Source organism: Felis catus, chromosome E2, assembly GCF_018350175.1.
Source record: "Felis catus isolate Fca126 chromosome E2, F.catus_Fca126_mat1.0, whole genome shotgun sequence".
NCBI classification, from domain to species: domain Eukaryota; kingdom Metazoa; phylum Chordata; class Mammalia; order Carnivora; family Felidae; genus Felis; species Felis catus.
The window spans coordinates 22,914,532-22,942,009 of record NC_058382.1 but is presented as its reverse complement, the minus strand read 5'-3'; the positions used below and the strand labels follow the sequence as shown (position 1 = coordinate 22,942,009).

General features: G+C 53.9%; 1 protein-coding gene across 2 annotated transcripts; it reads left to right on the top strand.

The window, feature by feature from the left end:
- VSTM2B (V-set and transmembrane domain containing 2B) lies at window positions 1-27,478 on the top strand. Of its 2 annotated transcripts, XM_023245380.2 has the most exons (6): window positions 1-245; window positions 641-1,263; window positions 1,818-2,002; window positions 2,919-2,948; window positions 4,303-4,783; window positions 26,773-27,478. In XM_023245380.2, the coding sequence occupies exons 2-6, from the start codon at window positions 1,182-1,184 to the stop codon at window positions 26,859-26,861; spliced, it is 867 nt and encodes a 288-aa protein (XP_023101148.1). In that variant the 5' UTR covers window positions 1-245; window positions 641-1,181; the 3' UTR covers window positions 26,862-27,478. The 2 variants fall into 2 exon arrangements, with proteins under 2 accessions (XP_023101148.1, XP_044902342.1); XM_045046407.1 differs by lacking the exon at window positions 1-245 and having other exon boundaries at window positions 587-1,263.

The following is a 27,478-nucleotide window of genomic DNA, read 5'->3' as shown; positions in this document are numbered from 1 at the left end:
CGTCACTCACGGCCGCTGCTCGCTGGCTTGCTCGTGCGCTCTCCGCGCCACAGGCACCTGCTCGCCGGGCGCTCTGCGCTCACTTCTCGCTCGCACACTGCAGACTCCCGGCGTCGCCTCCGTCACCCGGCCTCGTCCCCAGCCCAGCACAGCGCTCCGCCCTTCTCCCCGGCCCCTGGCGCCCACCCACCAGCCATGGCCTGGGCTTGGGACAAAGAGCGGTGCAGCTCTTTGCCCAAACTGGGGTAAGCAGTTGAGGGCGGGGGTCTGCGGAGAGGGCCGCGGGGCACGCAGGATAAGCGGCCGTCTCGGGAGAGGGAGATTGGGAAGAAGCCAGGGAGAGTTTGGGTGGGAGGACCCCCAGCCAAAGCGGGCGCTGGGCGGGGCTGCGCTCCAACCACAGAGACTGTGGGCCCTCCAAGCGACCCCCTGGAGCGGGGGGCGCTCTGGGGCGGGGGCGGTGCCGGCTGTGGAAGGGGAGCGAAGGGCGGGGGTGATGCAGCGGTGGAGGCGGCTCCGCGCCTAGCCACTGACCGCCTCCTCCCTTTCCCTTTCCCTTCCCCCTCTCCCCGCCTCTCTTCGGCTCTGGGTCCGCCACGCCGGACCCGCTCTCCCCGCGCTGCACTGGGTCGGACGCCAGGTCTGCGCGCCGCGGCTGAGCGCCCACTCGCCTTGCGGAAAGAGCCGCGGAGGGACCAGCGGGGGCGGCGGCGGGAGAGCTCGGCGGGAGCCAGAGGAGGTGGCAGTCGGGAGCCAAACCATAAGGAGACTGGGAAGCAGAAGCTCGCAGCTCTGAGGCGCGCACTCCCTTGGCAAGGGATGGGTCCCGGGGCGGCCCAGCCTCTGTCCGGCCCGCCGGGCAGAGACTGAATTGCGGTTCCCCATCGTCCTGTGGACAGCGGGATAGAAGGAGGCACGGACAGATCACCAGTAGCCTCCCGGCGGGACCTCGCGTCCTGAGCCCCCCGCGCAGCGCCCCCCGCCGGAGCCGCGCCGGGCAAGCCGGCGAGGGAGCTGGGCTGATTGGCGGCCGCCCGCGGCCGGGGGAGGGGGCGCCGCGCGGGGCCATGGCAGGCTCGGAGGCGTCCTAGCCCGAGCTGGAGCCGGATCCGAGCCCACGCTGCCACCACCGCCGCCTCTCCGCGCCCGGGCCCCCGCCGCCGCCGCGCCCCCCGCGGGAGATGGAACAGCGGAACCGGCTCGGCGCCCTCGGATACCTGCCGCCGCTGCTGCTGCACGCCCTGCTGCTCTTCGTGGCCGACGGTGAGCGCGGGAACTTTGCTGCCGCGGGGGGCTCAGGGGATCCTTGCTGGGGCCGCCAGAGCCAGCCTGTCCCGGTCGCCAAGGAGCAGGAGGAAGAAGAGAAGGGGACGGCTTCACGGTCTCCAACAATCCCGGTGTTCGGCCCGGGCCCAGAGGGGCAGGGGGAGGAGAGCAGCGAAGGGTCGCCGCAGCTGCGGCGCTCGAGCCGGGGTCATTCGGAGCCGGACCCGTGCTCGGGCTGCGGAGAGGCGGCTCGCGGGGAGCGGGAGTCGGCGCGCCCCAGCCTGGCTCCGGCAGTGCGGCTGGGCGCCGGGTAGAAGCGTAAGCCGCCCCTGCTGCCCCACCCGATCCTGAGGGAAGCAGCCTGCAGCGGTAGCTGGTCTCTGCTAGGTCCCGGCAGCCGCTCGACCGAACTTTGCTAACGCCTGGGCCACGCTTGTGGCTTGGGGGTGGCAAGCACAAGGCCGGCGAGCCGGGGACGCACCGTCTCGCTTAGGGTTGCCCCAGGCCCCCGCCCCACAGCTGGTCACGCCTCTCTCTTCCCCCGCCCCCAGCTACATTTACCGAAGTCCCCAAAGATGTGACAGTACGGGAGGGAGACGACATCGAAATGCCCTGCGCGTTCCGGGCTAGCGGAGCCACCTCGTATTCGCTGGAGATTCAGTGGTGGTACCTCAAGGAGCCGCCCCGGGAGCTGCTGCACGAGCTGGCGCTCAGCGTGCCGGGCGCCCGGAGCAAGGTAACCCGCCGCCCACGCGGCGCCGGCGCTCTCTCGGCTCAGGCCGGGGCGGCTGGGGTAATCCTGGCAGAAAAGGCAGGGCGCGCACTGGTGGAGCAGCCCATCTCCCACCTTCCCCATCCCCACCGCATCTTCAACAGCAGCAATCGTTACCCACAAATCCTGGTAATCCTTCTCCTTTCCCTTAAAACCTCCCGAACTGCAGCCTGCCGCTAAAAAGCGACACCTCATCCAGTTCGACTGCTCTTGCTTGCTGGCTGCGGGCACCGGAGTCAGATGGGTGCTGGGTCCTGAAGGAAGACCACTTGGTAGGGCCAGGCTTTCCCAGCCCTCTGCTACTCCGAGGTCCCCGGGGCACAGGGCCAAGGAGTTAAGCTCCTCTTGGCTGGGTTCCAGAGGCCCGCAGTGCACCTCAGGATCGGAGGGAAGTCTCCCACTGTCAGTAGGCCTCTTAAACCAGTCTCTTACGTACACTCGAACACACACACACATACACACAGCTGCCCTCTACCCAAGGTCCCACCCAGAGTTACTGCTCACGTCTCCCTCTGCGTCCCGTCCAGATACACCGGCCCCTCCATCCAGCTTTCCACGGGGTTTAGGGAAACACTGCAGGGAATGAGGATGCTCCAGGGAGGGTGATGAGCCTTTCTTCCCACCCTGCTGGCAATCCAGCCTTTCCTCTTTGGCCGGCAGGTGTGCTAGGGCAGCCCCTCCTAGGTCAGGCACCATGCTTCCTTCAGGGTAAAACTCCAGGAGATCCTGATGTCCTTCGTGCCCTCAGCCCCGGCCACTTCCCGAGCGGTTTCGAATCCTAGCCCGCCCGCAGAGAGTCCCCTTGCCGGAGGCGTATCTGAGTTCCCTGGAGCCTGAAGGCCGAGAGCCTAATGTGTCTCTCTCCCTCTTTGCATTTTAGGTAACAAATAAGGATGCAACTAAAATCAGCGTAAGTGTGGAGCCCAGCGCGGGCCGCGGGAGACCCCTTCCGGCCGCTTCGCGCCCCACATCTTCCTCCCTTTTAGAAAGGCTCAGCGGCCGCCGCGGTGTAGGGCCTTACTCGCAGCCCTGCACAGTCGGCTGCTTGGCAGGTCGGGGGGCCATCTGTCGCCGCTAGCGGAATCGGGTTCGCTTTTGTGTAAATCAAGGGTCCCAGGCCTGAATCTCCTTTCTCCGTTCGGCGCTCACCTGTAAAACTCTCCTTCAGCCGGCCGGCGCGTTCAGGCCCCTGCGCATCCGCTTGCCTCTGTTCTGCTGGCATGTCTCCCAGCAACTGGAGCGCGCTGCTCCTTGCGCTAGCAGCGACCTGTGCTCCGACTGTGGGCCCACCCTTCCTCCACACACATACACACACCCGGCGCCCACGTGGCGCCTTCCGCCGCAGCCCTCTCCTCTGCCTGGGGTCCGGGTCCCGTGCCCGGCGCAGTGGGCTCGTTGTGGAAGAAGGTGTGGGGCGGGGGTTGGCGGCGCTGAGAGGCGCTGGGGTCGTGGGGCTCGGGAGGAGATGCGTCTACGCTTCCCCAGCTGGAGCGTGGAAGTATCGGGGCCTGGAGACCACCAGGGCCTCATAGAGCTCTAGGTTCCGAGGTGAGGGCCCCAGAGCGGTTGCTTGCCCACGACTCCTCCAGGACGCGGGGGAGGAGAGCTTGGTCGGGAGCTTCAGGCTGCCGCGCTGAAAAGCAGACTGCGAAGTAGCAAAGCTCTGGGGACCCAACAGCAACCTCAGCGTCGCCTCCTTGGGAGGGCGGACGGTTAGCTGTAAAGGTCTGGAGGGGTGGGGGGGCAAGTTTTTATGTGTAGTCTGAGAGCAGAGTGGCTGTCCTTCCGGCACTACCCAGGCCCTCCGAAATCCAGAGTAAAGGAACGTTGGTGTGAGTAGATGTGGAGGGCTGGGCTTAAGGCCTTGCAGCAAAGAGGGTGGTTAGCCACAGGAGGCCGAGCCTGAGACTTCTCCAAGATGCAGGAGGGAGGAAGGACGGGTAGGTTCTGCAGCTCTGAAGGTCAGAAGCATAGTTTGGCAGGAGGATGCAACGTGATGAATTCGGTTAAGATGATGGGGGCACGATGCAATGGGTAGGGCCATCCAAGATCCAATCAGGATTGGGAGCCCCAGGCCACTGGGGAGCCACGGAATGAAAGGAAAACCGGGTCGCGACAGGCAAACCTGCGTCCAGAGGTGTTGGGGTGCTGTGGCAGGGGGGTGCAATGGCAGAGCTGGGCGCAGGTGCACTTCGCCCGCAGGGAGAGCGCGTCGCGGACCTGTCCATCCCGGCCTTCTGACCCCAGCCCCTGCTGTCTTGCAGACCGTGCGCGTCCAGGGCAATGACATCTCGCACAGGCTGCGGTTGTCGGCCGTGCGGCGGCAGGACGAGGGCGTGTACGAATGCCGCGTGTCCGACTACAGCGACGACGACACGCAGGAGCACAAGGCCCAGGCGCTGCTGCGCGTGCTCTCGCGCTTCGCGCCGCCCAACATGCAGGCCGCCGAGGCCGTGTCCCACATTCAGAGCAGCGGTCCGCGTCGCCACGGCCCCGCCAGCGCTGCCAACTCCAACAACTTGGGTGCCACCGGCGCCGCAGGCCGAGCCACCTCCGACCCTGGCCACGGCAACAAAAGCCCGCCTCCGGGGAGTCCTCCTGCTGCCCCAGGTCCCGGAGTCCCAGAGGCGGCCGCTGCCTCCGCGGCCCACGCAGCCGCCACCACTGTCGCGGCTGCGGCCGCTGCTTCGTCAGCGTCACCGCCACTGGGCCAGGCGGTCCTTCTGCGACAGAGGCACGGCTCAGGTAAGAGCGTGTGCAGAGAGGGGGGCGCGCTCGAACGGGGGCTGCGGGGACAGGGTCCTGAGTGGCTCTGGCCAGAGAGGCAGCCCTGCTCTGGCACTTGGGTTTGCCTAGTGGTGGTAGTTCATGTGGGTGCGTGCGCCTGGGGCAAGTTTTCTGCAGCCTCCCTTGGGTTCTCTTCTTGTTGTTTCCTGTTTATTGCTGGTTGCTTCGAAGCTTTCAAGACTTGTATTTACGAAGGGGGGAGGGCGGCCTTCCCCCAAATTCTGGGTAAGAGTAGGCAAGCGGCTCCAGTGTGAGGACCCCTCTCATGATGAGTTTGGAGAACTGGACCTTTTTCTCCTGGGGTCCTTAGAGTCTAGAGGGTGGGGCGCTAGCATCCAGAGTGGAAGGAGGTGGTTACCACTCAGGCATCGTGCCTCTGGATGCTGATTGACTGATAGAACAGACAGAATTTGTCCAAGGCTGTGTGGTTGGGCCTGGCTGAGTAGCCTCTGCTCTCTTTGGTTAAGTCCAGAATGGTCCTAGGCACAGGCTGTGCTATAAATAGTCCCCTTTGGGCCCTCTTGGGGGATGGGGAAGTAAGGATAGAGCTTTGTCATTGCTAGGAGAGCACCCACATGTTAAGGCCTGATTTCCTAGGGAGCCAAAAGGGCTGGGGGAGATGGAAGGTGGGCAGGCAGAGGGGAGTCAGAGAGCAGGAAAACATACTGACTGCCAGGGCAGGCGGCTCTGGGGCAGAGTGTGTATAATTCTTGGAAGATTGAGAAAATAGCCACTGAAATCACTTTGGTAGGGGTTAATTCTCTCAGAGAAAAGCTGCTGTAGAGACTGGCAAGGCAGGTTTTTAAGGCCCAGGACTAGAAGTGGTATGTATTACCTTCACCCTCACCTTTTGGCCAGAACTAAGCCACTTGGTGCCCCATAGATGCAAGGTTAGCTTAGGAGCTGTTTTTGACCTCCTCTCTTCTGGGTAGAAGGAGAGCATAAATCCTGGGGGGACTTAGCCATCTCTGTTTAGCACACAGTAAGTGTGCTGAAAAAGTAGTTATCGACTTGCGATTGGCTTAGTTGCATGATTAAAAAAAAAAAAAAAGCACCTCTGCTGCACTCTTATGGGATGTTCTACAGACCATGAGTGGAGTGGCAAAGCAAAGGATTTGGAAGGCAGAAGCCCAGATGTGAGTTGTGCTTCCACGGCTTACTAGCTGTATGACTTAAGCAAGTGGCTTAACATGTCTGAACATATTTCTTCATCTGTAAAATAGAATGGTATTCCCTGATCTCAGAGGGAGCTCAGTATGGAGATTTCTATGTAAATGTTTGTTGTCATCACCTTGGTAATTATCTGCTCTGGCCAGAGAGGAGGGGATGGGGGAGATAAGGCTGAGTGGTTGGCAGTTGGAGGCCAAGCTGCTGAGGGCCTTGAATGCCCAGCAGATCCAACAGAGACTTTGGTCAAGGCTTTGGTCAAGGAAAGATTATATGAAAGAGATCTTTGAGAATAAACTCAGTAGTGCTCACAAAAGGTGTTAATGAGACCAAGGCTATGAGCTCATTCCTGCTTGAATCTCCCTTTCCGCCTGGCCAGAACCTTGACACCTTGAGCAGAACCAAGGCTGATTCAACTATGCTCTGCATTGCTACTCAAATATTCAGTCTCTGGGCTGGCCACAAGGGGGCTCTAGGGCAACTCATCCCAACAGGGAACCTGTCTGTGGAGGGTGGCACAGATAGTAAGTACCCTTCTTTCTGGGAGATCTGGGGGTCCTCACATCAGTTCAGTTCTGATGGCACAGTGTCCAGGACCTCCCAGCAGGTGGGGCCTTGGGCATCTGCCAGTCACAGGGCAGTATTTTAATGCCCACACAGATCAGGGCAGCAGCCCAAGCTGGGGTTCCTCTGCCCTCCCATGGAGTGGCTTGTAGTGTGCATTTCCCTCCAAAAAGCACAGCCAGCTGGGCTCCCGTCAGGGCAGGGAGGGCTCCCATCAGGCCCTGGCAGAGAAGTGCCACCAGGATGGGGGTATGGTGGCCCCTAAGGTCTCTGTCACCCCAAAACTGTTGCCAGCTCCTGAATAGGCCAGGAACCACGTAGACACATCTCATAAAGAACCCTAGGTTTCTTTCCAACTCCCATCCAGAAGGCCAGAAGGTGGGCCTTCTGCCAAAAGACCAGAAAGCCTACATCTTCCTGTCTCCAGGTGAAGGTCTTGGGAGAGTCGCAGTACAGTGGGCACCTCTAGAGATATGCGCATGGAGAAATGGGTTAGCTGACTTCTAACCCACAAACATACCTGAATTACCTTGATCCCAAGGAGGGACCCATGCTGTCTTAAATGTCCCATCCTGCCCACCACCCGAAGCCACCCAAGCTGGGGCTGTCGATGGGGCAAAGTCTGAAGACTATCTTTTGGTGGCAGGCATTAATAACCTTTCTGCAAAGCTGTGTTGTTGAGCCGTGTGTAGTCCTGCTGAGCCTCCCTGGGGTGCAGCAGGCCAGCCAATCACCCAGAGCTGCCAGCAGCATGAGCTGGAGAGGGAGCTTGAGACAGCAACCTCAGGCTTGGCCTTCCCTGCTCAGTTCTTAGCAGCCTAGAGGGCAGGGGACCAGACACGACCACTGCCACCTGGTTCACAAGCAAGGTGATAGGCTGTTGACAGAGTCTATCAGTCAGGGTGCTTGGCTAAGCAAATGGCACATTCAAACAGGGTTATGGGGGAGAGGCGATGAGAGTAGTGTTTGAAGGTGTGGACAGGGTTAGGACAGCCAGAGAAGGGTGAGTGCCAGTCCCCAGGGCTAGTGGCAGTGGGAGCCATTAGCACCTCTAATGGCAAAGGGGGAGTGATTAGTATAACCCAGAGGGGCACGCCAGATGGAGTGACCTGCCTGACAGGAGCTGTGGCCTTGGTACGATGGCCCAGCAAGGACCTCAACTTCCTCCTGCCCTCCAGTTCCCGTCAGGGCTTCCTACTGGCCAAACCCCCCTAAGAGCAGAGGCAAGGGTGCTGGCTGATGCAGCCTATACGGACCAGTGCCCAGAGGCTCAGAGCAGAGTGGAGAAAGGTGGATTGGGGGTGGGGGGGAGGAACAGAGGGAATAACCTGACTCTCAGAGAGCAGAAGATAGGTTCCACCCTAGCTCCAAGACAAACCCAAAGGTCATCCCAGGCTGGGTCAAGTGGTCACTCTGTCTGTTTCAGAATGGCAGCCTCAGTGGTGGTCCCAATCCACCTCCCCAGACGGTCACCGGTTAAGTGATTACTCCTGGAAGAAAGTTAGAAGAAGTCCCAGACAGTACTGTGGTACTCTGTTATTCAAGCAAGCTACTTTGGTGATGCCAGAGAAGGGGTGGGGTCGGGGGGGGGGGCGTGGGTACTGACCTGAATCCCTCACCCTTCAGCTTCTGCACAGCCAGGCCAGGAAACCCTTCCTGTGCCCCACTTGCACCCAACACAGCCAAATACATATTTGTACTAAAAGTTTATGTGCAAAAACTCATTCATTTCACGTCTCATTTGTCAAGAGACGTTTTGATATTTGTGCTTAAAAATAACATGGGCTGGATTAGCACAGCAGAGCTGGCACAGGAGACCAGGCCCCTTCCTAGCCACGTTCTCATAAATCTGGCTCCTGATTAATCTGAACACTGACCTATTTTATATGAACACTTTGTTGCTGATTGCCATTTCTAGAAAAAAAGAGAGGGAGAGAGAAAGAGAGAAAACAAAACAGAGTACCTTCCAGACAAACCCTTCTAATCCGGAAAGGCACCACAGTGAAGCTAAGTGTGGCCTCAGAAGAATACAGTTAGCAACTGAATGGCTTGCATGTTGGCAAGAGGATCCCCTCTGCAAGGACCCGGGGCTCAGATCTTGTGACATGTGAACGTCTAATTAGCCTCAAGGCTCCAGCTCCAGGGAGAGGTGCCCTGGCCCCTACAGAGAACCGGCTGATGTGGCAAACTCCTGCCTGGTGCCCACACGGAGAACTGGCTCTCAATATTTCATTTCCTAATGAGAGAAAGACAGCCAAGGCCATGGGTGTGCTGGCTTTAAAGAGGCTCTTACTGCTGGGAGCCATCAAGGGGAGCATCCTTGGGTGTCTCCATGGCAACCGTAAACCATGACTGAAGGGGGCTGTGGACAAGGTGAAGGCATTCACTCTCAACCTATGCCCCCGTGGCTGACAAAACTGGCGAAAATGGTGCCGGCATGACCTGGGACAATCTCCACGGAGCTGGGAAAGTCTCCAACTAGGCCAGCAGGGCCAGGCGGCAGTCACCCAGTGTTCCCATCTCCCTGGACCCACGAGGACCCAAAAACAATTGGCTTAAATAAACAATCCACTCTTCCCTCAAGCTCCGATGTGACACGGGGATCATAATTAAAGAGAAAATAAATCTGGCACAATTTGTCCCAGAGAAGAGAGGGAGAGGCTCCCTGGGCATCCTGAAAGAGAAAATTAAAGGATTTCATAAAGAAAATGGCTGAGCCTCACAGCTGGCGAGAGATGCCTGCATCATCCCTGACAGCAGCAAATGTGTGTGATTATTGGCTGCACGGCGTCCTCTCCCTCATCAGCCTGTCATGTGATTGCCATGAGTGGGAACTGGCAAGGCCAGCCATGGGCCCAGCTCAAGAGTGGCAAGGGCGCCCATGTATGTCCAGGACAAAGCTGTCTGTGTCAGTGGGAGTCCCAGGAGGGGCTAGCCCTACTCCAGCTAAGGCGATCAGAGGAGGCTTCCTGTAGACGGTGTGCGATTTCTGACTTGAAGGGGCACCTGGGGCTTGTCCTCCTGCTTAGGTCAGCCCTGCGGAAGCTTCTGGAGGCCTCACCTCCCTCCCTGTCCTGTACCACACAAATAGAGAAAGTCACACCAAATGGAATGGCATTTGTCCAGTCGTTAGCCAGCTCACTGCGTGGCCATTCTCTCCTCAGAAGAGAGACCCCAAATTGAGGATAAAATGGCTACACTGTGGATTTAATGGTGATAAATAATACTTACCTTTTACTGAGCACTGATTATGTGCCACACGCACATATCACAGGTTTCCCTCCTTTTTGCCATTCTCCATAACTCCTCCTGCCTCACTTTATCTCACAGTCCGTCCCCAGGGCCCAGACCCTTTCCCCAGCTGGGGTGGCAGCCCCCATGAGAAAAGTCGAGAGCCGGCCTTTCTAAATGTCACTGGGAGCCAAACCCACCACGGAGCTTCTCATTAAATACGCCAGGCGCACATTTTTAAAGCTCTGAATATTAAGGATTCCCCAAGCATCTGTGGGGATAAATGAGGTCAAGTGCTTTTGTAATACGATATTGATTAGTTCTGCCCCATGTGGACCAAGGCAAGGGCTTGGCTGTGGTCTAAACCCCTAAGCTTTATGGGAGAAGGCAGCTTGGTTTTAGCACATCTTTGCAGCACAGGAGAAAAAAAAGTATTATCTTTTCTATTCCCCCATGCTTTGCTGACTATCACCAGGCATCTCTCAGAAACTCATACCCGAAGCGTGAGAAGCTTCCCTTTGTCTTATGTAAGGGCTGCAGGAAAGTTTAAGACGACCAGCAAACAGGCCCAGCACCTGTAACTGCTGATCCCTACCTGTTCTTAAAGGGTGACAAACCTCCTTCCCTGGGGTGGGGCTTCTGGGAAAATTAACCTGCTTGTCAGTGGCTTTGGTGCTCTTGGGGAAGGTGTACTATAAATACTAAGATAACTTATCCAATTTGTCCTGCTCTGGGCTCAGGCTAGCTGCTATTGTGCAGTGAGTCATGAAAGTGGCCGCTGGAGGGGCTCAGCAGCAGCCCCTCAGTGGCAGGTGAGACCTGTACCCTCCATGAGATGGCCCTTGAGATGCAGGTCTTGTGAAGTCCTTGTGTTGGCAATCCCAGGGGAGGCTGTTTCTAGAAATTATTGGTTGTTCTGTTCTGCATTACCACCCCCCTGGGCTGAAACATCAAAGCTACTTTGGACTGGCTTCTGGTGTTTATGGTTCAAGTGGAATGTTGAGGGGAGGGGGGAGCTCTGTCTATACAAAATAGAACCAAAGTGGACATTACAAAAGCTTTCTCCCCACGTATAATCCACCCACACTTAGCTACCCCTGGGGGCTCTGTTCTGTCCAGCTCAGAAGTGACCACCTTGCCAGAAGGGCTGCCATGGGGAACAGACCACTGGTGTCTGTGGAGGCCACCTGTACACAGGGCACCTCCTGAGTGCACCTGCTGGACACCCAGTGCCCATTAAGGGATGAGCCCAGGGGGAGGGGCCTGGGTGAGGTCAGTTCTCTCAGGAGCAACCTAAGAGACAGGTTATGGTGGAAGAGACAAAGCATAAACCCGAAAGAGGTTGAGAACAATTCAGGAGGAAGTTATCCTCACCACCTTTTCCAGACATTTCTTTCTTCCTCCTGACATTTCAAATGCTCCTCACTGTTCAGCTAGCTGGTTCATAATTAAGCCAGGGTTGGGTGACATAACATTCTCCCTACTTCTGGGCCCTATAGAGCTCTGACAGCCCAGATATCAAAGTATGTGCCTTATCCTTCTTAACCTTTGTAAGTCCTGTGCTTCCCATTCTCTGCATGAGTCCAACCACTTGCATTCAAATCCTGATCCATGCACCCCACATGTGATTTCTGTATCTGTTCTCATCTGGATGGCACCCATACCCATAACAGAGAACAAGTGACAGCATCAGAGGAGATAATCCACAGAAAGAGTTGAGCTTCAGGAGACCTAGCACCTAGAAAATGCTCAATAGATGTTGGTTCTTGTTCTCTGCATTATTTGCAAGAATGGAATTGACTGTCCAGGATCATTTCATGGTGCTCCTATCTGAGACCTCACTCCGAGACATTTCTCCCTCTGCACATTCTGTGAGCATCATGGAGCTAAAGGTGATGGAAGGAAGCTGATGAGCTAGCTTCAGAACAGAGAGTGCCTTCAGATTGCAAATGGCTCAGCAGGTTGCTATTTTTGTCCTTCTCTCTCTGTGCCACTTCGAAGGGGGAGGGTAGGAAATGGGGAGGATGCCACGTCCTCGTCCTTGCCTGGCTGTGGCTATTTTCCATGAATTCGGAGCTCCTTGGTGAGCAAGGACAGCTTCATCATGGCTTCTCACGTCCAGCCCGAAGTTACACCACCACATTTGCACACCTGCCTGTAGGCCTCACTGTGCACCTGTGTTATGCCTGGTCTTGCTTCACTGTTCTATAGGTTGTTGGCAGCAGGGAGGCCATTGTGATGGGAAGAGGGGGGCCCTTTAGTGGCTAGAAAGCCAAGTTCTGAGGAGAGGCTGGTGTTTGCAGCACAGGACGAGAGCCTCTCCACAGGAGAAGGGAACAGAAGGAACAACCCCCTCAGTGGCAGTCAACTAGCCAAAGAGCCTCCAAAGCAGGCCTGGGCTGGAGAGGAGGTGCCCCATGTCCTCCTCACTGGGACTCTTACCAGTAGAGGTAGAGGAGATTTTGTGGGCAAGCCCAGTGCCTCACAGGGATGGGCCTATGAAGTGATGGGGATTGGGGCCACTGTCATAGGCTTGGGCATGCCCGGGCTCTTCCATGCGAGTGCTTGCATTTGTTTTTCCTATTCACGCCCTACCCAAATGCCCTCCCGGTGGCTCACAGTGCCTGCTGCCTGCCAACAAAGGGGTACTCAAGGATCAGTGAGGAGAAGGTAGGACAAAGACCACCAGAAGGAGGTGCTGGGAGCATAGCAGGCTGCTTGCAGGGCCAGAAGACCAGGACCTCTCCTGGCCTGCCCCATGTGAGCCTGCCTCCCACCAGCACAGGGAGCCTACACAGGCTCACCAGAAAGGAGGCCCACTCACTTTTACTGGCTGTCGCCAGAGACAGAGAGCCCCTCACTCTGCTGATCCCTGGCCCCCTGCCATCAGCTCTCCTCAGGAGGATGTCAGTTTTCCTTAAGCCAGGAAAGCCCAGCTGCAACATTAGTCCCCTTATAGCAACTTTTATTACAATTGATTCTCATACAAATGCCACTTGGCCCAGATGAAGGATCTTTAATAAACCCGGGGGAGGGAGAGCTGACATCATGTCATGGCTCATTCTGAGCTAGGGTGGGGGTTCTTGGCCAACTATATCTGGTATGGCCAGAGCCAAGGGGCAGGGGTCTTCCCAGAGCATTAGGTAGACTCAGCCCCCACCTCAGGAAGAAGCTCACAGTCTCACCATGGCAGTCAGAATAAGCAAGAAGTGCTCTGAGAATGAATTCAGGGCTTAGCTGGGGCACAAGAAGGACTCAGAAAAGGTGGCACCAGTGGAGATCACTTCACAGAAGGGAGGAAGGCTTTGCTGACCCTGCAGCCAAAGGGGTCTCATCCACCCTGAGTACCCAGAAGGGCTCCACTGCTGTCTCAGGGCCCCCAACATTTCCTTCCCTGTCATGGAGTCAGTGCCTAGCTGATTACCCCATCCAGACTGATGCCCCGGGGAGACAGGCCCAGTTCCTTCTCATATCTGTATCCTCCCTACTCCATGTTCATTAGGCCTGGCACTAGTTCATTCATTCATTCATTCATTCATTCAACAAATGTCAAATTGGGCATCTTTTATGTGCAGGAACTAGGTATGGATAACACAATGTGAATAAGACCTACAAGGTCCTCAGAGTCTGATAGAAGGAGAAACAGACACTGATCAAATAGTCACATGGCAAGTGGAAATTTATACCCATGGCTGGTTACTCTAAAGGAGAGACCCATGGGTCTCTAAGGAGCTAAGAATAGGGGGACTTGACTCAGTCAAGGAAGGGTCCTTGAGGGAGTGACACTTGAGCCATAATCTGAAAGATGGTTAAGAGTAAAGAGAGAGTGTAAAGGGAGTGGGTAGAGCCTTCGGGGAAGAGGGGGTGGCATGTGCAAAGATCCTGTGGCAGGAGGGAGCAGGGGAGTACAAAGGCCTGACAAAAAGTTACTATGGTTGGGGCAGCAAAGCAAGAAAAGGAACAGAGGGAAATTTATTTTTTTAATGCCTTAAGCATGATTTTATTTTTTATATGAAATTTATTGTCAAATTGGTTTCCATACAACACCCAGTACTCATCCCAACAGGTGCCCTTCTCAATGCCCATCACTCACTTTCCCCTCCCCCCACCCCCCATTGACCCTCAGTTTAATCTCAGTATTTAAGAGTCTCTTATGGTTTGCCTCCTTCCCTCTCTGTAACTTTTTTTTTTCTCCCTTCCCCTCCCCCCTGGTCTTCTGTTGGGTTTCTCAGGATCCACATATGAGTGAAAACATATGGTATCTGTCTTTCTCTGCCTGACTTATTTCACTTAGCATAACACTCTCCAGTTCCATCCACGTTGCTGCAAAAGGCCATATTTCATTCTTTCTCATTGCCAAGTAGTATTCCATTGTATATATAAACCACATCTTTATCCATTCATCAGTTGATGGACATTTAGGTTCTTTCCATAATTTGGCTATTGTTGAAAGTGCTGCTGTAAACATTAGGGTACAACTGCCCCTATGCATCAGCATTTCTGTATTCCTTGGGTAAATTCTTAGCAGTGCTATTGCTGGGTCATAGGGTAGATCTATTTTTAATTTTTTGAGAAACCTCCACACTGTTTTCCAGAGCGGCTGCACCAGTTTGCATTCCCAGCAACAGTGCAAGAGGGTTGGGAAATTTAAGTAAAGAGTAGTTCAGAGCTCAAACTCCATAAGGCCTTATGATAGAGCTGGGAGCTTTGGCTTTGTCCTAAGGCAACAGCATGGGGAGCAAGTGGGTGGCGAGGCATGATGTTTTTGAAACTGATATTCTGGCTGCAGTGTGAAGATTAGAGAAGTGGGGACAGAGTGGATGTGAAGAAACCACTGTAGAGGCAGTGATCCTGCTAAGAGATGACAGGTTTTGGACTACCTGTTTGGATAGATAGGTGGATAGGTAGATAAACAAGTAGCTGGTGTCTGAGTTAAGGGAAAGATGTGAATGGATGGATGAGAGTGTAGGGGATGAGTGGAAGGAAGGATGAGTGAACATGTGGATGGGTGGATGGAGGGAAGGACACATGGACATGTGGATGAATGGATGGAAGGATTTATGGATGTGAGAATGGATAGAAGAATGAGTAGATGGGATGGATAGAAGGATGAGTGGAAATATGGATGGATGGAAGGATGAGTGGAGGTTTGGGTGGGTGGATGGAAGGATGACCGGATGTAAGGATGAGTGGAGGTGTGGGTGGATGGAGGGATCAGTGGATGGATGAATGGATAGGTGGGTGGGTGGATGGATGGATGGATGGATGGAAGGATGAGTGGATGGGTGGGTCGATGGAAGGATGGAAGGATGGGTGGATGAGTGGAGGTGTGGATGGAGGGATCAGTGGGTGGATGGATGGATGGATGGATGGGTAGGTGGATGAGTGGGTGGATGGGTAGATGGAAGGGTGAATGAGGTGTGGATGGGTGGAAGGAAGAATGTGAATGGGTGAGTGAATGGGTGAGTGGGGGGATGGAAGGAAGAGTGGATACGTGGTTGAAACAGGAATGGGAAGATGGGCCCACGTGGGAGACAAGTTGGGTATTGCAGGATGAATGGGCTTGGGGCTGCAGACATGCCCAGCGTTGGCATTCCCCACATGTTACACTGCATACTCAGTCCATATCTTCTAGGATAGAGGCCACAGGGAGAAAGGTCCCAGGTGGTGGCATGGCACAAACTGACTAGGCCCAGAATTCCATGCCAGCCCTTGCTTCTCTCTGCAGTCCCCAGACCATAGTAAGATGGGTGGGGTGAGTAGACACAGCTAGTCCCCAGCCTGCTCCAGCTCCCCCAACACCTCAGCCTTTACAAGGCACCAGCATCACTCCCAGTGAAGGACATGAGCAGGGGCCTTTCCATATGCTGAACTCTGGTTGCTCTGGTGAATGCAGCCTGACCAAGACTTGCTGAATATTGTCCATGTAAAAGTTAACGTGGATACATTTTTTCAAGCATCTAAAAAATCAAATCTCCAGGTGGGCAGATGAATAACTGTATTCGCATTAAAGACTAATGTAACAAAAAATACACAAGGCAATAATTCATAATGCATGCTAGTCTACAGAGTCATATTTTAATGCATGACATATCCTGGGCAGCTCCTCTGTGCTAATTTTATTTAATGAGCACATGTTCTAGAATTTTCAGAGCACTATCCCTGGGCAATTAAAATGTGTTAACCTTTTCAGTTAAATTGTGTTCTAAAGAAAAGTCCTCAGCATGAAACAGAAAGAAATATCTAGGCACCATGGAGGCAGAGCCTAGAGGAAAGGATTGCTATTGTGTCCCAGCCGTGCCAGACTCAGGGGCCTCCAGGCCTTCCTCCCTGGCCCTCAGGGCTCCTGTCTGTCACTCCTCCTCATCTTGGCCAGGCCCACCTCCATGGAGCAGGGCGAGAAGGCTGAGGCAAGGACCCACACACTGAACAGCCTTCACTGAACCAGCATTGAGTGAGTGCCCAACATTTGCGTGAGCCAGGGGATGTGAGGCAGACTCTGTGTCAAGGGATATGAAGGCTATGGAGGGGACATGAGGGATTTAAAAAAGCCAGGATGCCCCCAAAGAGGGGCAGGGTCCACTCATTTGAAGCCCATTCCCTATCTGTGTAATGGGCACACTAGTACCCCAGCATCCACAGGTCTGTGAGTTTCAGACCTGAGCCTCTGGTGAATGGTTCCCAAACAGTGTTCCTTGGAACCCTGAGCCCCAGCCCTACCCCCAGCTTCAAACAGAGCTGTTCTGTTTTTCTAATGGTTTGAGATATCAGGCTTCCATGCAGCAATTAGCTTAAAATGGGGTTTCTACTGCTTTAGAAGATTTGAAAGCAACTGATATAGTCCAAACATATATATATATATATATATATATATATATATATATATATAATATGTAAGTATATAAATTATATAGAGTATACAAATATGTTTATGTGTGTGTGTGTGTGTGTGTGTGTGTGTGTGTGAGTATGCCACCTTCTAAGAAAATAATTTGAAGTGGCTTTCAAAGCTGCATGTGACCTAATAGAACAGAAATTTTTTAATGAAGAAATAGGAATACAGGGAAAATGAATGTGAAATGGTGAAACTTGTTTGAGGAAAAGTTGGACAAAGAGATGTGTGCACACAGTCTCGGGCAGTTGAAAGGTCAGATCAGGGTGATAACGATGGGCCTCCAGCACCAGCTTGTATTTGAAGATGAAAAATGAGATTCCAAGCATGAAGCATCTGGTGGATGTCTGGTGCATCGTGGCTGCTTAAACTAGCTGGGGACACCTAAGAAGGACTCCCATTCATTCATTTGACGAATATTTTATGTGTGGGACGCTCACAGGGTGGTGGGAGAGAGGAGTCAAAAGGTAGACCTTCCGTGGCCACAAAACACAGCTGGGAAGGATCAGAGCTTGCTGTAAAGCCCATAGGATGCAGGGAGCCTCCAGCTGGAGTCTGGGGGATGCAGTGTCTGAGGGAGGCCTGGGGGTGCAGAGGAGGCAGACAGGTGACACGGGGTGAGCAGCACGGATGATGGTGGGCTGTAAGGGAGGGGTGAAGTTGCAAGGTGGTCTGGGGTGGGGCCAGGAGTTAGGTCTTCAACCTGGGATGGAGCCCCTGGGGGATTGGGGGGCATCGTGTGTTTGCACGTGACGTGTTTTTGTGTTTGCAAAGGGCACTGTGGCCTCTTTCTGGGTAGGACCTGTCTGTTTAGAGCTAATGGATGTGGGTCAAGAACGTGGCCCTGTCAGGAGAGAGCTAATGTGAAGGGAGGGTAAAAGGACCAGCAAAGGTGGGCACAGAGTGCACAGAGTGAGAACTGTTTTGGAAGCCACCTTGTAAGTGGCTCTGGGCTGGGCTGGCAGGGAAGGGTGGGTTGGCTGTGGGCAGCCAGAGGAGACAGGATAGGGCTGACTAGTGAAGTGGACAGCATGAGTGGCTTCCATGCAGCACCCCAGTGTACTGGGGCTGGGGGCATCTGAAGCATCGTGGAAGCAGGGGAGGCAGAAATGACCCTGGGTTGGGGTCAGGAAGAGCCTCGAGCAGGCTAAGGAATCTAGGTTCGATTCACAGGTACCAGGGAGTCACTGCAGATTAACTCCTGTATCTGTACTGCCTACTAGCTGTGCAACTTTAGGGAAGCCACTTAACCTCTCTGGGTCTCGCCTGTGAGAGGGGAGTGGCTTCTACCTCCTAAGTCCACTGAGAGGGTGAAGGGAGAGAATTTTCTCGGCACTGAGAACCCAGAATCATGTGCCTGTTAGCATCCTGCAGGCTCAGAGCTCAAAGAATCTGGATGGGCAGTGGGGGATCCCCCTGAGACCTGGACCCAGCACTGAGAGAGGCCCCCCACCACCCCCGCATGGGGAGAACCCTGATGCTTACTGTGGTCTGGGCTACCCCTAGCCCTACCAATGCCAGCCTCCTGACCACACAGAAAGACCTGTTTACCATTTTCATTAAGCGACACCATTAAAGGATCATTTGAGGCAAGATCTAATTTCAAAAGAAATAGAAGCTGGAAAGGCGTTCACAACAAAGTTGGCTGCATTAAAAAGCTATTACGAAGGTTAAAATACAGAAAAACATCTCATCCCCTCTGAGGTCTCCCTTGGAAGCAGCCTAGGGCTGGGGTCAAGCCGAGGCATCGGGGAAAGGGTCCGGCTCTTTGGTCCCGAGAGGTGGCGTATGTGGTGGGTAGGTGTGTGGACGGCAGCCACACTGTCTGAGTGCAAGTCCGGGCTCTGCCGTTTCTCTTAGTGTGGCCTTGGTAGGGCCAGGTTTAGCAAATAAAAATATAGGACACCCAGTTCAATTTGCATTTCAGATAAACAAGAGGTAGCATTTTAGGTTAAGTAGGACCCGTGCAGTATTTGAGATATACATGTACTTAAAATTATCCATGGTTTACCTGAAATTCAAATTGAACTGGTGTCCTGTATTTTCTCTGGCAACCCTAGGCCTTGAGTACTTTGCTTCACATCTCTGGACCTCAGTTTCCTCACCTGTAGAGTAGGAATAAAAGAGTGAGTCCTACAGTTATGAGGATTGTATTTGATGTAATATACCTGTGACAGTGCCTGTCTGAACAAGAGCTAGCCAGCTTTGCTGTAGTCATCCTGAAGCTGATCACCTCTATCTGCTTGAGCCTGGCTGGGTCTGCCCCCTGCCATGCACTCCCCACTGCTGGTCATCTGCTCCAGCATCAGATCCATTCCCTGCTGGGGGTGGGGCTGCTTGCTGGGGGCAGAGGAGAGGAGGAGGTCTGAGGCCAGCCCTCTGGTGCTTGGGCTTCCAGAAAGGTGGAGGGGTAGGACATGTTGTAAGAAAGGCATTTATGGGAGTGGGGGGAGAAGGGGAGAAGACAAAGGGCCACATGAACAGCACAGACATTTGTCCCAAGCCCTCTGTGCCTAGGTGCTCAGGGAGGGCTTCCTGGAGGAGGTAGTGCTTGTTCCAGTCTTGAGGCAGAGGTCAGAACTAGACAAAGGACAAGGAGGTTCTGCAGGTGAGCCCAGAGTCTGCTGTAGGCACTCACCAGGAACAGTGGACTGGAGTGCAGGTCAGCTGGCCGGGCACAGCAAAGGTGAGGTTGTTTGGGAGTGTCACAGAGAAGTCCTAGCTGTGGCACTGAGCCGGAGGTTCTTTCTCCTGTGGGTAGAGGGGCCGCATCGAGGTTATGCACCTCAGGGACATTTCTTGGGTGTGTCTGAAGGAGGGGGGTGACCAGTGGATGTTGTGGAGACAAGAAGATGCTTTAGGAGGTCACTTGGACCATGGCAAGGAAGAGAAGGCACAGCAAGCAAGGCTAAAATGAGTGTCCCACACCTGCCTCTGCCCCCCTTCACCCCAGGGAGTGCCTAGGCTCCCCCCACTGCCTGGACACTGAGGCTACCGGAGGAGGACAGCTTGTGTTCGAACCCAGGACCTGGGCAGGCCAGGCCAGCAGGGTGGATCAACACGGGACCAAGGGACCCACGTCCCATCTGCTCTCCTACATCTCTTCATCCACACTCAGCTCTCCTTCCAAACGTCTCTGTTTCCTTTAAAGCCCAACGGCACTGGTTGCGCCTAGTTTTTGCCCTAGTTACCAGCACACATTAATTTTATGGCAGAAATTAATTCTGTCCAATTCTGTTAGTGCCCGGTTATTCCTTGCTGACTCCCTTTGAATAAATATCCATGAAGAGGCTTTAATTAAAACGTCAACAAGGGAAGCAGCCTCCTTGCAAGGCGGCATCTTCCCACTCAGCTGTGGCCGGGCTGCCCGGCCTGCTCACCACGGCATCCAGGGGAGGTAGAGAGCCACGGGGAGTGGGCGCAGCGGCCATGGGGAAGCCAGGAGCGTCAGAGCAGGGAGAGCCAGCTTCACACAGTGCTGTACGAACCAAGAAGGGACCCTGGCCAGGCCTCCTGGATGCTACAGCAGAGGCTCAGAGGCTGCAAACTCAGGCCCCACCGAGCGCCAGGCAGTGTGGTGGAGAGGAACGAGACTGGCTGGACAAAGGAAGCCCCAACTGTTTGAGGGCCAAGAAGGGAACTAGCAGCCACCCTGGGTCCATTTGGGGTCAGGAGCAAGCAAGGAGCAGCAGATTCCTGCCGGAAGAGGAGCCCACTACCGGTCATGTATCTTGGAGGAAACCATGCCCAGGGTTACCTGAATCTGTGCTTTCAGGTAAAAGTCTCTGAGTTTTACATGTTGGATTGTAATTTATAATTTTTTTAAGTTTTTGTTTATTTATTTTGAGAGAGAGAGCAAGAGGGTAGGGGCAGAAAGATAGGGAGAGAGAGAATCCCAAGCAGGCTCCACACTGTCAGCGCAGAGCCTGATGCGGGGATCAAACTCACAAACTGTGAGATCATGACCTGAGCTGAAATCAAGAGTCGGACACTTAACCCACTGAGCCACCCAGGTGCCCCTATAATTCATAATTTTTATTTTAAAAAAATTTTAGGGGCGCCTGGGTGGCGCAGTCGGTTAAGCGTCCGACTTCAGCCAGGTCACGATCTCGCGGTCCGTGAGTTCGAGCCCCGCGTCGGGCTCTGGGCTGATGGCTCAGAGCCTGGAGCCCGTTTCCGATTCTGTGTCTCCCTCTCTCTCTGCCCCTCCCCCGTTCATGCTCTGTCTCTCTCTGTCCCAAAAATAAATAAACATTGAAAAAAAATTTTTTTTTAAATTTTAATGTCTATTATTTTTGAAAGAGAGAGACAGAGCGTGAGCAGGGGAGGAGCAGAGAGAGATGGAGACACAGAATCCAAAGCAGGCTCCAGGCTCCGAGCTGTCAGCACAGAACCCAATGTGGGTCTTGAGCCCATGAAGGGAGATCTGAGCCCATGAGATCATGATCTGAGCCGAAGTCCGACGCTTAACCGACTGAGCCACCCAAGCACCCCAATTTGTAATGTTTGAAACTGTGTGTACCAAGTCAGACCCCTCTGCAGACAAGACTGAGCCTCCAGTGGCCATTTTCCTTTCCTCCCCTTTTCCTTGCTGTTGCCCCTGGGCTCTGCAGGAGATGGTGATTTGTAGCCAGTGAGGCAGGGCTGGAGAAGGGGGTAGGGTGAAGAAGAGGGAGAGGCCAGGCCCCAGAAGTGCCCCCGACCCTGCCCTCAGCTCTGGCCTGGTGCTTCCAGATCACGGGCATCTCCACCATGGCCAGGGTGACTCCTACATGCCCTCTCTGCTTGACTCCACAAACCCCTCTAAACCCAGAGAGAAGCCTCTTGCACCCTGGCACTGGGTTGCTCTAAGAGGGTGTCCCCTCCTTCAACTGGGGGCTGGCCCTCTGCTGTGGGTCCAGGATGGGCAGGGCACTGATGGGAATGGGAGCGAGGGCCAGTCCAGACAGGCCTCCATCCCATGTCTAAGCGCATGTCCGAGGCCAGCCCATGAAGGTTGCTGCCTCTTGGGGGCCAGCCGTCTACTCTCACTTTGAGGCAGAGCAAAAGGGCAAAGGCCCAGCACTGAGCATTGGCCTTGACAGGGGTCTTGTCCAGGGCACTCACTTGACTTCCTACCTTTTCTAGCCTAGAAGCCTATATTTAAGAGATGTGTTGTGACAGCATGAAATGCAGAATATTCATGTGGCCTTGCTCTGTGTGACATGGAGGGGACTGTCCCCAAGATCCCCATCACAGTCCTTATGTCAGGATACCCATGCTTACTGGTGGGATGGTTCTGTCCAGAGAGACTGGACTAGTTCTCTGGCTGCTGTAGTCAGCTTCTGAATGTTCTAGTGCAATGCTGGACGGGGAAAGGCCAGGCATCACGCCAGAGTGTGGCCAGAGTGAACCTCCAACTTAGCCCAGGATCTGTTTCTGGAGGTAGAGCTAGGCCTCCAATGTATCTGAATTTTATTTACTCTTTACAAACTTGAACCAAATTTTAGTTTTCAATCTATAGCATAAACAAACACAAAAACAGCCCCTGAACAACCCTGGACTCTGAGGGGCACTGTTTGCAAAGCTCTGACCCAGGCAACCCCTCCAGTACAGCAAGCACATTGTCAGCAGGCCCCTAGCTCCCTCCTGCCCACGGCCAGCATGACAGGGGCTACAGACCACAGCAGGGCAGACGTCACCCCCGAAGCCAGGGAACCATCTGTGACCCTGGGAAGGACAAGCAGGGCACATGGAGGGAGGACAGTGGCTTCCCTGACTAGTGTCCCCACTGGTCAGCTGGGGAGCGGCTAACCATGCTCCTGATGCCCACAGAGCGGGGGCGGTCCCCTCAGTGCACCCACGCCTGTGGGAGTCTGAGACAGAGTGGGAGTGGGCAGCTGCTTCCCCTGCAGGCACTGCCCCACCAGGAACCTGACTCATGGGCTTAGCCTCCAGCCAGTGCAGGCAAGGGTCCCAGAGGATGACCCAAGCAAAACCTCCTCCTTCACTTTTATCACCAGGCCTCAAAGCTTCTGTGTTGTTCTCTGACAGGGCTTTTGGCATTCTGCCATTGCCGTGTAAATGGAAAAGTGGGATTTCCCAGTCAGAAGCAGCTTGGCTGGTGCCTTTGCAGTGCCCATGGGGGCTGAGTGCCCCCACTGTTTTCTTTGGGAGCCTCTTAAATGGCTCCAGCAGGTGTCTTATCCTGTTCACCATTTCAATGATAAAAGCTAATATTCGCAGAGCCAAAGCAGCTTTGATTTCTTTAAGAATGATTAGCAAAATGATGATCCTTGTTAAATCAAAGAATGAATCAGCCACTATTCCATCAGAGGGCTTCCCTCACCTCTGATTTTCCAGCCTGATTTCAAGCAGCCTGATTTTCCAGCTTAATCATGACAAATAAACTTCTGCGTGTTCCAGTGCTATTCCTGGTGCTCTTAGGAGGGGAGGAAATAGATACAGAGACTGTTAGCATCCAGACACAGCAGCCTCATAGGAACAGAGCCATCCCCACACTGCAGAGGCCAAGATAGGAGCTCCTACCTCAGCTGAGCCAAAGGCATCCTCCTGGCCCTGGAGGGTCCAGGTGAGCCCCAGGCAATAGCGGGAAGTCCTGCCTCACTCCAGGAAAGGAAAGACAGGGACTGAGGCACAAGACGCTGGGGACGGTGAAGGGGGACCGGTAGCCATGTCCTAAACAGTTGTCGATCTTGGAAAACATTCCTCTTGAGGGAAGGACAACCCCCCATATTATATTTTCTCCAACGCTTTTCAGAGAAGTAGTCATGTTACCCTTCTCAATTGTATCTATTTTCAGAGCAGCTGACTCTGTTTACGTAATTGTGTAACAGAGGACGCTCAAATTCGGTGGCTTTGGTATGACACGAGAACCATTTATTTAGCTCATGATCCTGTGGATCAGTCGGGAAACTCCTCTGCCAGTCTCTTGTGGACTCATTCCTGCTCATGTGGACAGCTGCCCTTTCAGCTGAGGGCTGATTGGGCTAGAGGGAGCCCAGCTGGGACGTGTCATGGCTTTTATCCTGCAGCAGGCTGGCCCAGTCTTGTTCATAGGCAGCGGGTTACAAGAGGCACAGAGGAAAGGCAAGCCTCAGTGGACAAGCACTTTAAAAAAAATTTTTTTTAACGTTTATTCATTTCTGAGAGACAGAGAGAGACAGAGCATAAGCGGGGAAGGGGCAGAGAGAGGGAGACACAGAATCCGAAGCAGGCTCCAGGCTCCAAGCTGTCAGCACAGAGCCCATCGCAAGGCTTGAACTCACCAACTGTGAGATCATGACCTGAGCGAAGTCACTCACCGACTAAGCCACCCAGGCGCCCCTAGACAAGCACTTTTTTAAGGCTTTGCTTACTTCACATTTGATAATATTCACTGGCCAAAGCAAGTCATGTGACCAAGCCCAGCATCTCGGAGGGGTGGGGGGGACACACTATCACAGGGTGTGGATGCTGGGATCTAAGAGGTGAGGGGGGAAGGAGATTGTGGCCATTTTTGCAATCTACCACTGTGATCTTGCTTGATCTGGACCCCAACCTGGAAAGACATGCCAAGCACGTGTTAATTTTACAGAGCCATGCATATGCGCATCCCCATTCTATAGAGTGGGTGGCACAATGCCCAGAGAGGTAAAGGGTATTGCCCCAGGTCACACAGCTGGCTTGCTTGAAAGCCTCTCTCCCAGGTGCCAGCCTGCTGCCCCTGACCACCTCCCTTGGCCCCCTTTGTGGTGACGCTGGGCCAGGGAGTAGATGAGGTGCCACCCAGGAGCCAAACCCTGGCTGAGCCCCCACAGACATCCACCAGCAGAGACACCACAGACTCTGGTGTCTGCCCTCCACAGGCTCTGGTCTCCAGGAGCCACCACTTCAGCCCCTGGCCCCTGCTGCTCCCACTCTGGCCCAAAACAGAGTGGCAGGCTGCTTGTTTTAACCCGGGGTCTTTGGAAAGTCTTGTGCAATTTTAAAACTTTTCAATGTGAGTAGGTGATATTGTGACAGCGGGAAAGGCCAGTCAGCAGTCTCTGGAGGCAAATTAAAATGTCTCCTCACATCTCCTCTGTCCCCAGTTCCACAGGCAACACTTCCCTTGTCCAGCTTGAGAGCCCAATTGCCGTTCGTCCTGCCCCCGTGTGTCTTGAGGCTCCGTGTTTTACTGCACACGGACATCTGCTTTCCAGGGCCTCGTGTGGCTGTTTCTATCCTGCCTGCACCTGCCTGCGTGTTGGGTTTGCAAGAGCGTGAAGTTCTGAGCCAAGAGATCTGGAGGCCAATGGGCCCAGTCTGGGCACACAAGCCCTGTGTGGCCAGGAGGCAGCGTTCTGCCAGCAGCACCACTGATTTCCGTGCACCTGAGCCCAGGCACCTGGCCATCCATCAACACACCCGTCACCACGTCCACCCTCATTCTTCCCAGTGATGTGTGGCAGTGACAGCAGCAGAGGAGGAGGACCCGAGTCTTGGGAGTGATGGCCACACCGTGGTCCTTTCCATGGATGGATGGCAAGGGGCAGAATGTCAGTTCCTGCCAGGCTGCAAGCAGGGCCAGGAGGGACAACTGTGTAAAAAATTAGTGTCTGAAGAGGAAGGTTAGCGCACCTGGATTTGTCCTGTCCTTGTGCTTCTCCACGGGGTCTCAGACCATGCATGGAAACAAGTAATGGTGGGCGAGATGTGCACTGCAGATGGCTCCCACCCCCTTTTCATTCAGATGTTTGAACCCAGCCTGTGTTTCCCAAAATGGGCACATAGAATCTTGGAGTCTCCAGCAGGAATGGCCCCTGGATCATTATCCTACCCCCTCCTTTCACAAAGGGACACTAAGGCCCAGGACACAGTTATTGCCAGAACAAGATGGATTTGGGATTGGGGGAAACACCTTAGATAGAAGATTAATGGCTCTTCCAACTGGAGAGAGGGGGAGGTCATGGGTTCAGGCCCAGCCTGGTCAGGAAAGCCAGAAACCCGGCCTGCCTGGCTGCAGCTCCCGTGGGCAGATAAGCAGAGGCGGCCACAGCCTCTGTACCATCTGCTTGGCACAGGGAAGGGCCTCCTGCCTCTCTCCATCCAGGCACAGAGCTCCAGCCCAGCTGGCTGGCTGAAGTGAAGGGAGGAAAGAGGCCTCCAGATGGTACAAGTGAGCAGGGTAGGGCTAGAAACTGTTTACATTAATGCAGTCTGACCCTAAGCAGGGTGGCAGTGACAGTGACGTCATCCCCACGGTTTGGGTAGCACTTCTTCCCTGGCTCCTCTCAGGACCCCTGGAGCATCCCACCTTCCAGGGAAAAGCCTGTGATTCACGGGTAGGCTTTCCTCCAGTTGCACCGAAGGTCTTCCACTAGACGCAGACCCCAATGACAGATGGGCAAGACACCAGGCAGGCAGCCCAGGGGAGGCAGGATGAAGGCACACGTTACAGTTCCAGTGGTGGGCCAGGGGCCCCAGTTAAGCAAATGGAAGTGACCTCACTAGAACAGTGCAAGGGTCACTCCTCCAGGAACCTAGGAACCAGGAACCCCTCACCTCCATCAACCAATGATTTCTGAGTTCCCCACTTTGACCCGAAAGTAGGCTAGACCAACAGTGCATGAAAACAAGACTCACAGAAACATCAGGATGCCTAAGACGGCATCTGTGAATACTAAGCTGTGTAGTTCAGGCAGGGGTTGGAAGGTTTGGAGTTGTGTGCAATCATGGAGTATCCTTGGAGGAGAGGGGAAGCTGGGCCTTTGATGCGGAAGGCACTTTCCAATATAGTTCTGGGGAGAGTAGGGGGTGGTGGTTGGCATATTGTCTTCTTATTCAGCTCAAATAACAACTGGGACTTTAGAACTGCAATTGCGATCTAGCACACACGGCTTTAGGCCAGGGGTACCTGGTGTCTGACCACAGTAGGCTCCTAAAACGTTTGGTCTGTAAATAACAAACAGCAAAATGCTTCATCATTGTGCAGAAGTGCCACTAGGCACCAGCTGAGTACTGAGGTCAAGACGTCCAAGTTGGAGGACGTCTCATTCTCCCGGGTTTGCCCGTGGCCGCTAGGTTCTCGTGAATCCGGCATTGACCGTGCCCATTTTCTCACCCCCTGCAGGCACTGGCCGTAGCTCCGCCACAGACCCGCTCTTGTCCCTGCTCCTGCTGGCTCTGCATAAGCTCCTTCGCCTGCTGGTGGGGCACTGACACACACAGCCATCCCCCCCACACCTCAGCCCGCCCACACGGCCTGCCCAGACCCGGCGTGAGGCTCGCGTCACCAGATGGACACAGAGAGACTGAGAAGCATGACCAAGTCCATGTGGAAAATAAATCATATTTTTGGGGAAGTTACACAAATGTAGAACACCTAAAATAATGCATCTAGTTTCCAAATAAGATGGAATTTGGACCATGCGGTATGCATGGGATCAGTGAGTTCTCTACTTCAATGTATTTTTCTTTTCTAAACTTTTCCTCCAAGTGTTCATTTTGCACGAACTGTTGAGCAGTTATCTTTAGGATACTATGTAAAAATGTTGGGTCAAAGCCTTTCTGACAAAGCAAAATATTTTTAGTAGATTATTGTGTTTAGGGATTTTTTTATTTACTTTTTTTCTTTAAGGGCTTTCCTTTTTTTTATTAAAGTAAATTATTTCTTTTGAGACATTTTGATTAAAAAAGATACATCTTATCATAATTAAAATTCACTGTCAATAATATTTATTTTTAAATAAAGATTGGAAACAAGGTCAGACACTTGTTTATAAACTGTATTGTATATTGCTGAATAACAGTTGAATAAAAAACAACTTTGAAATAAC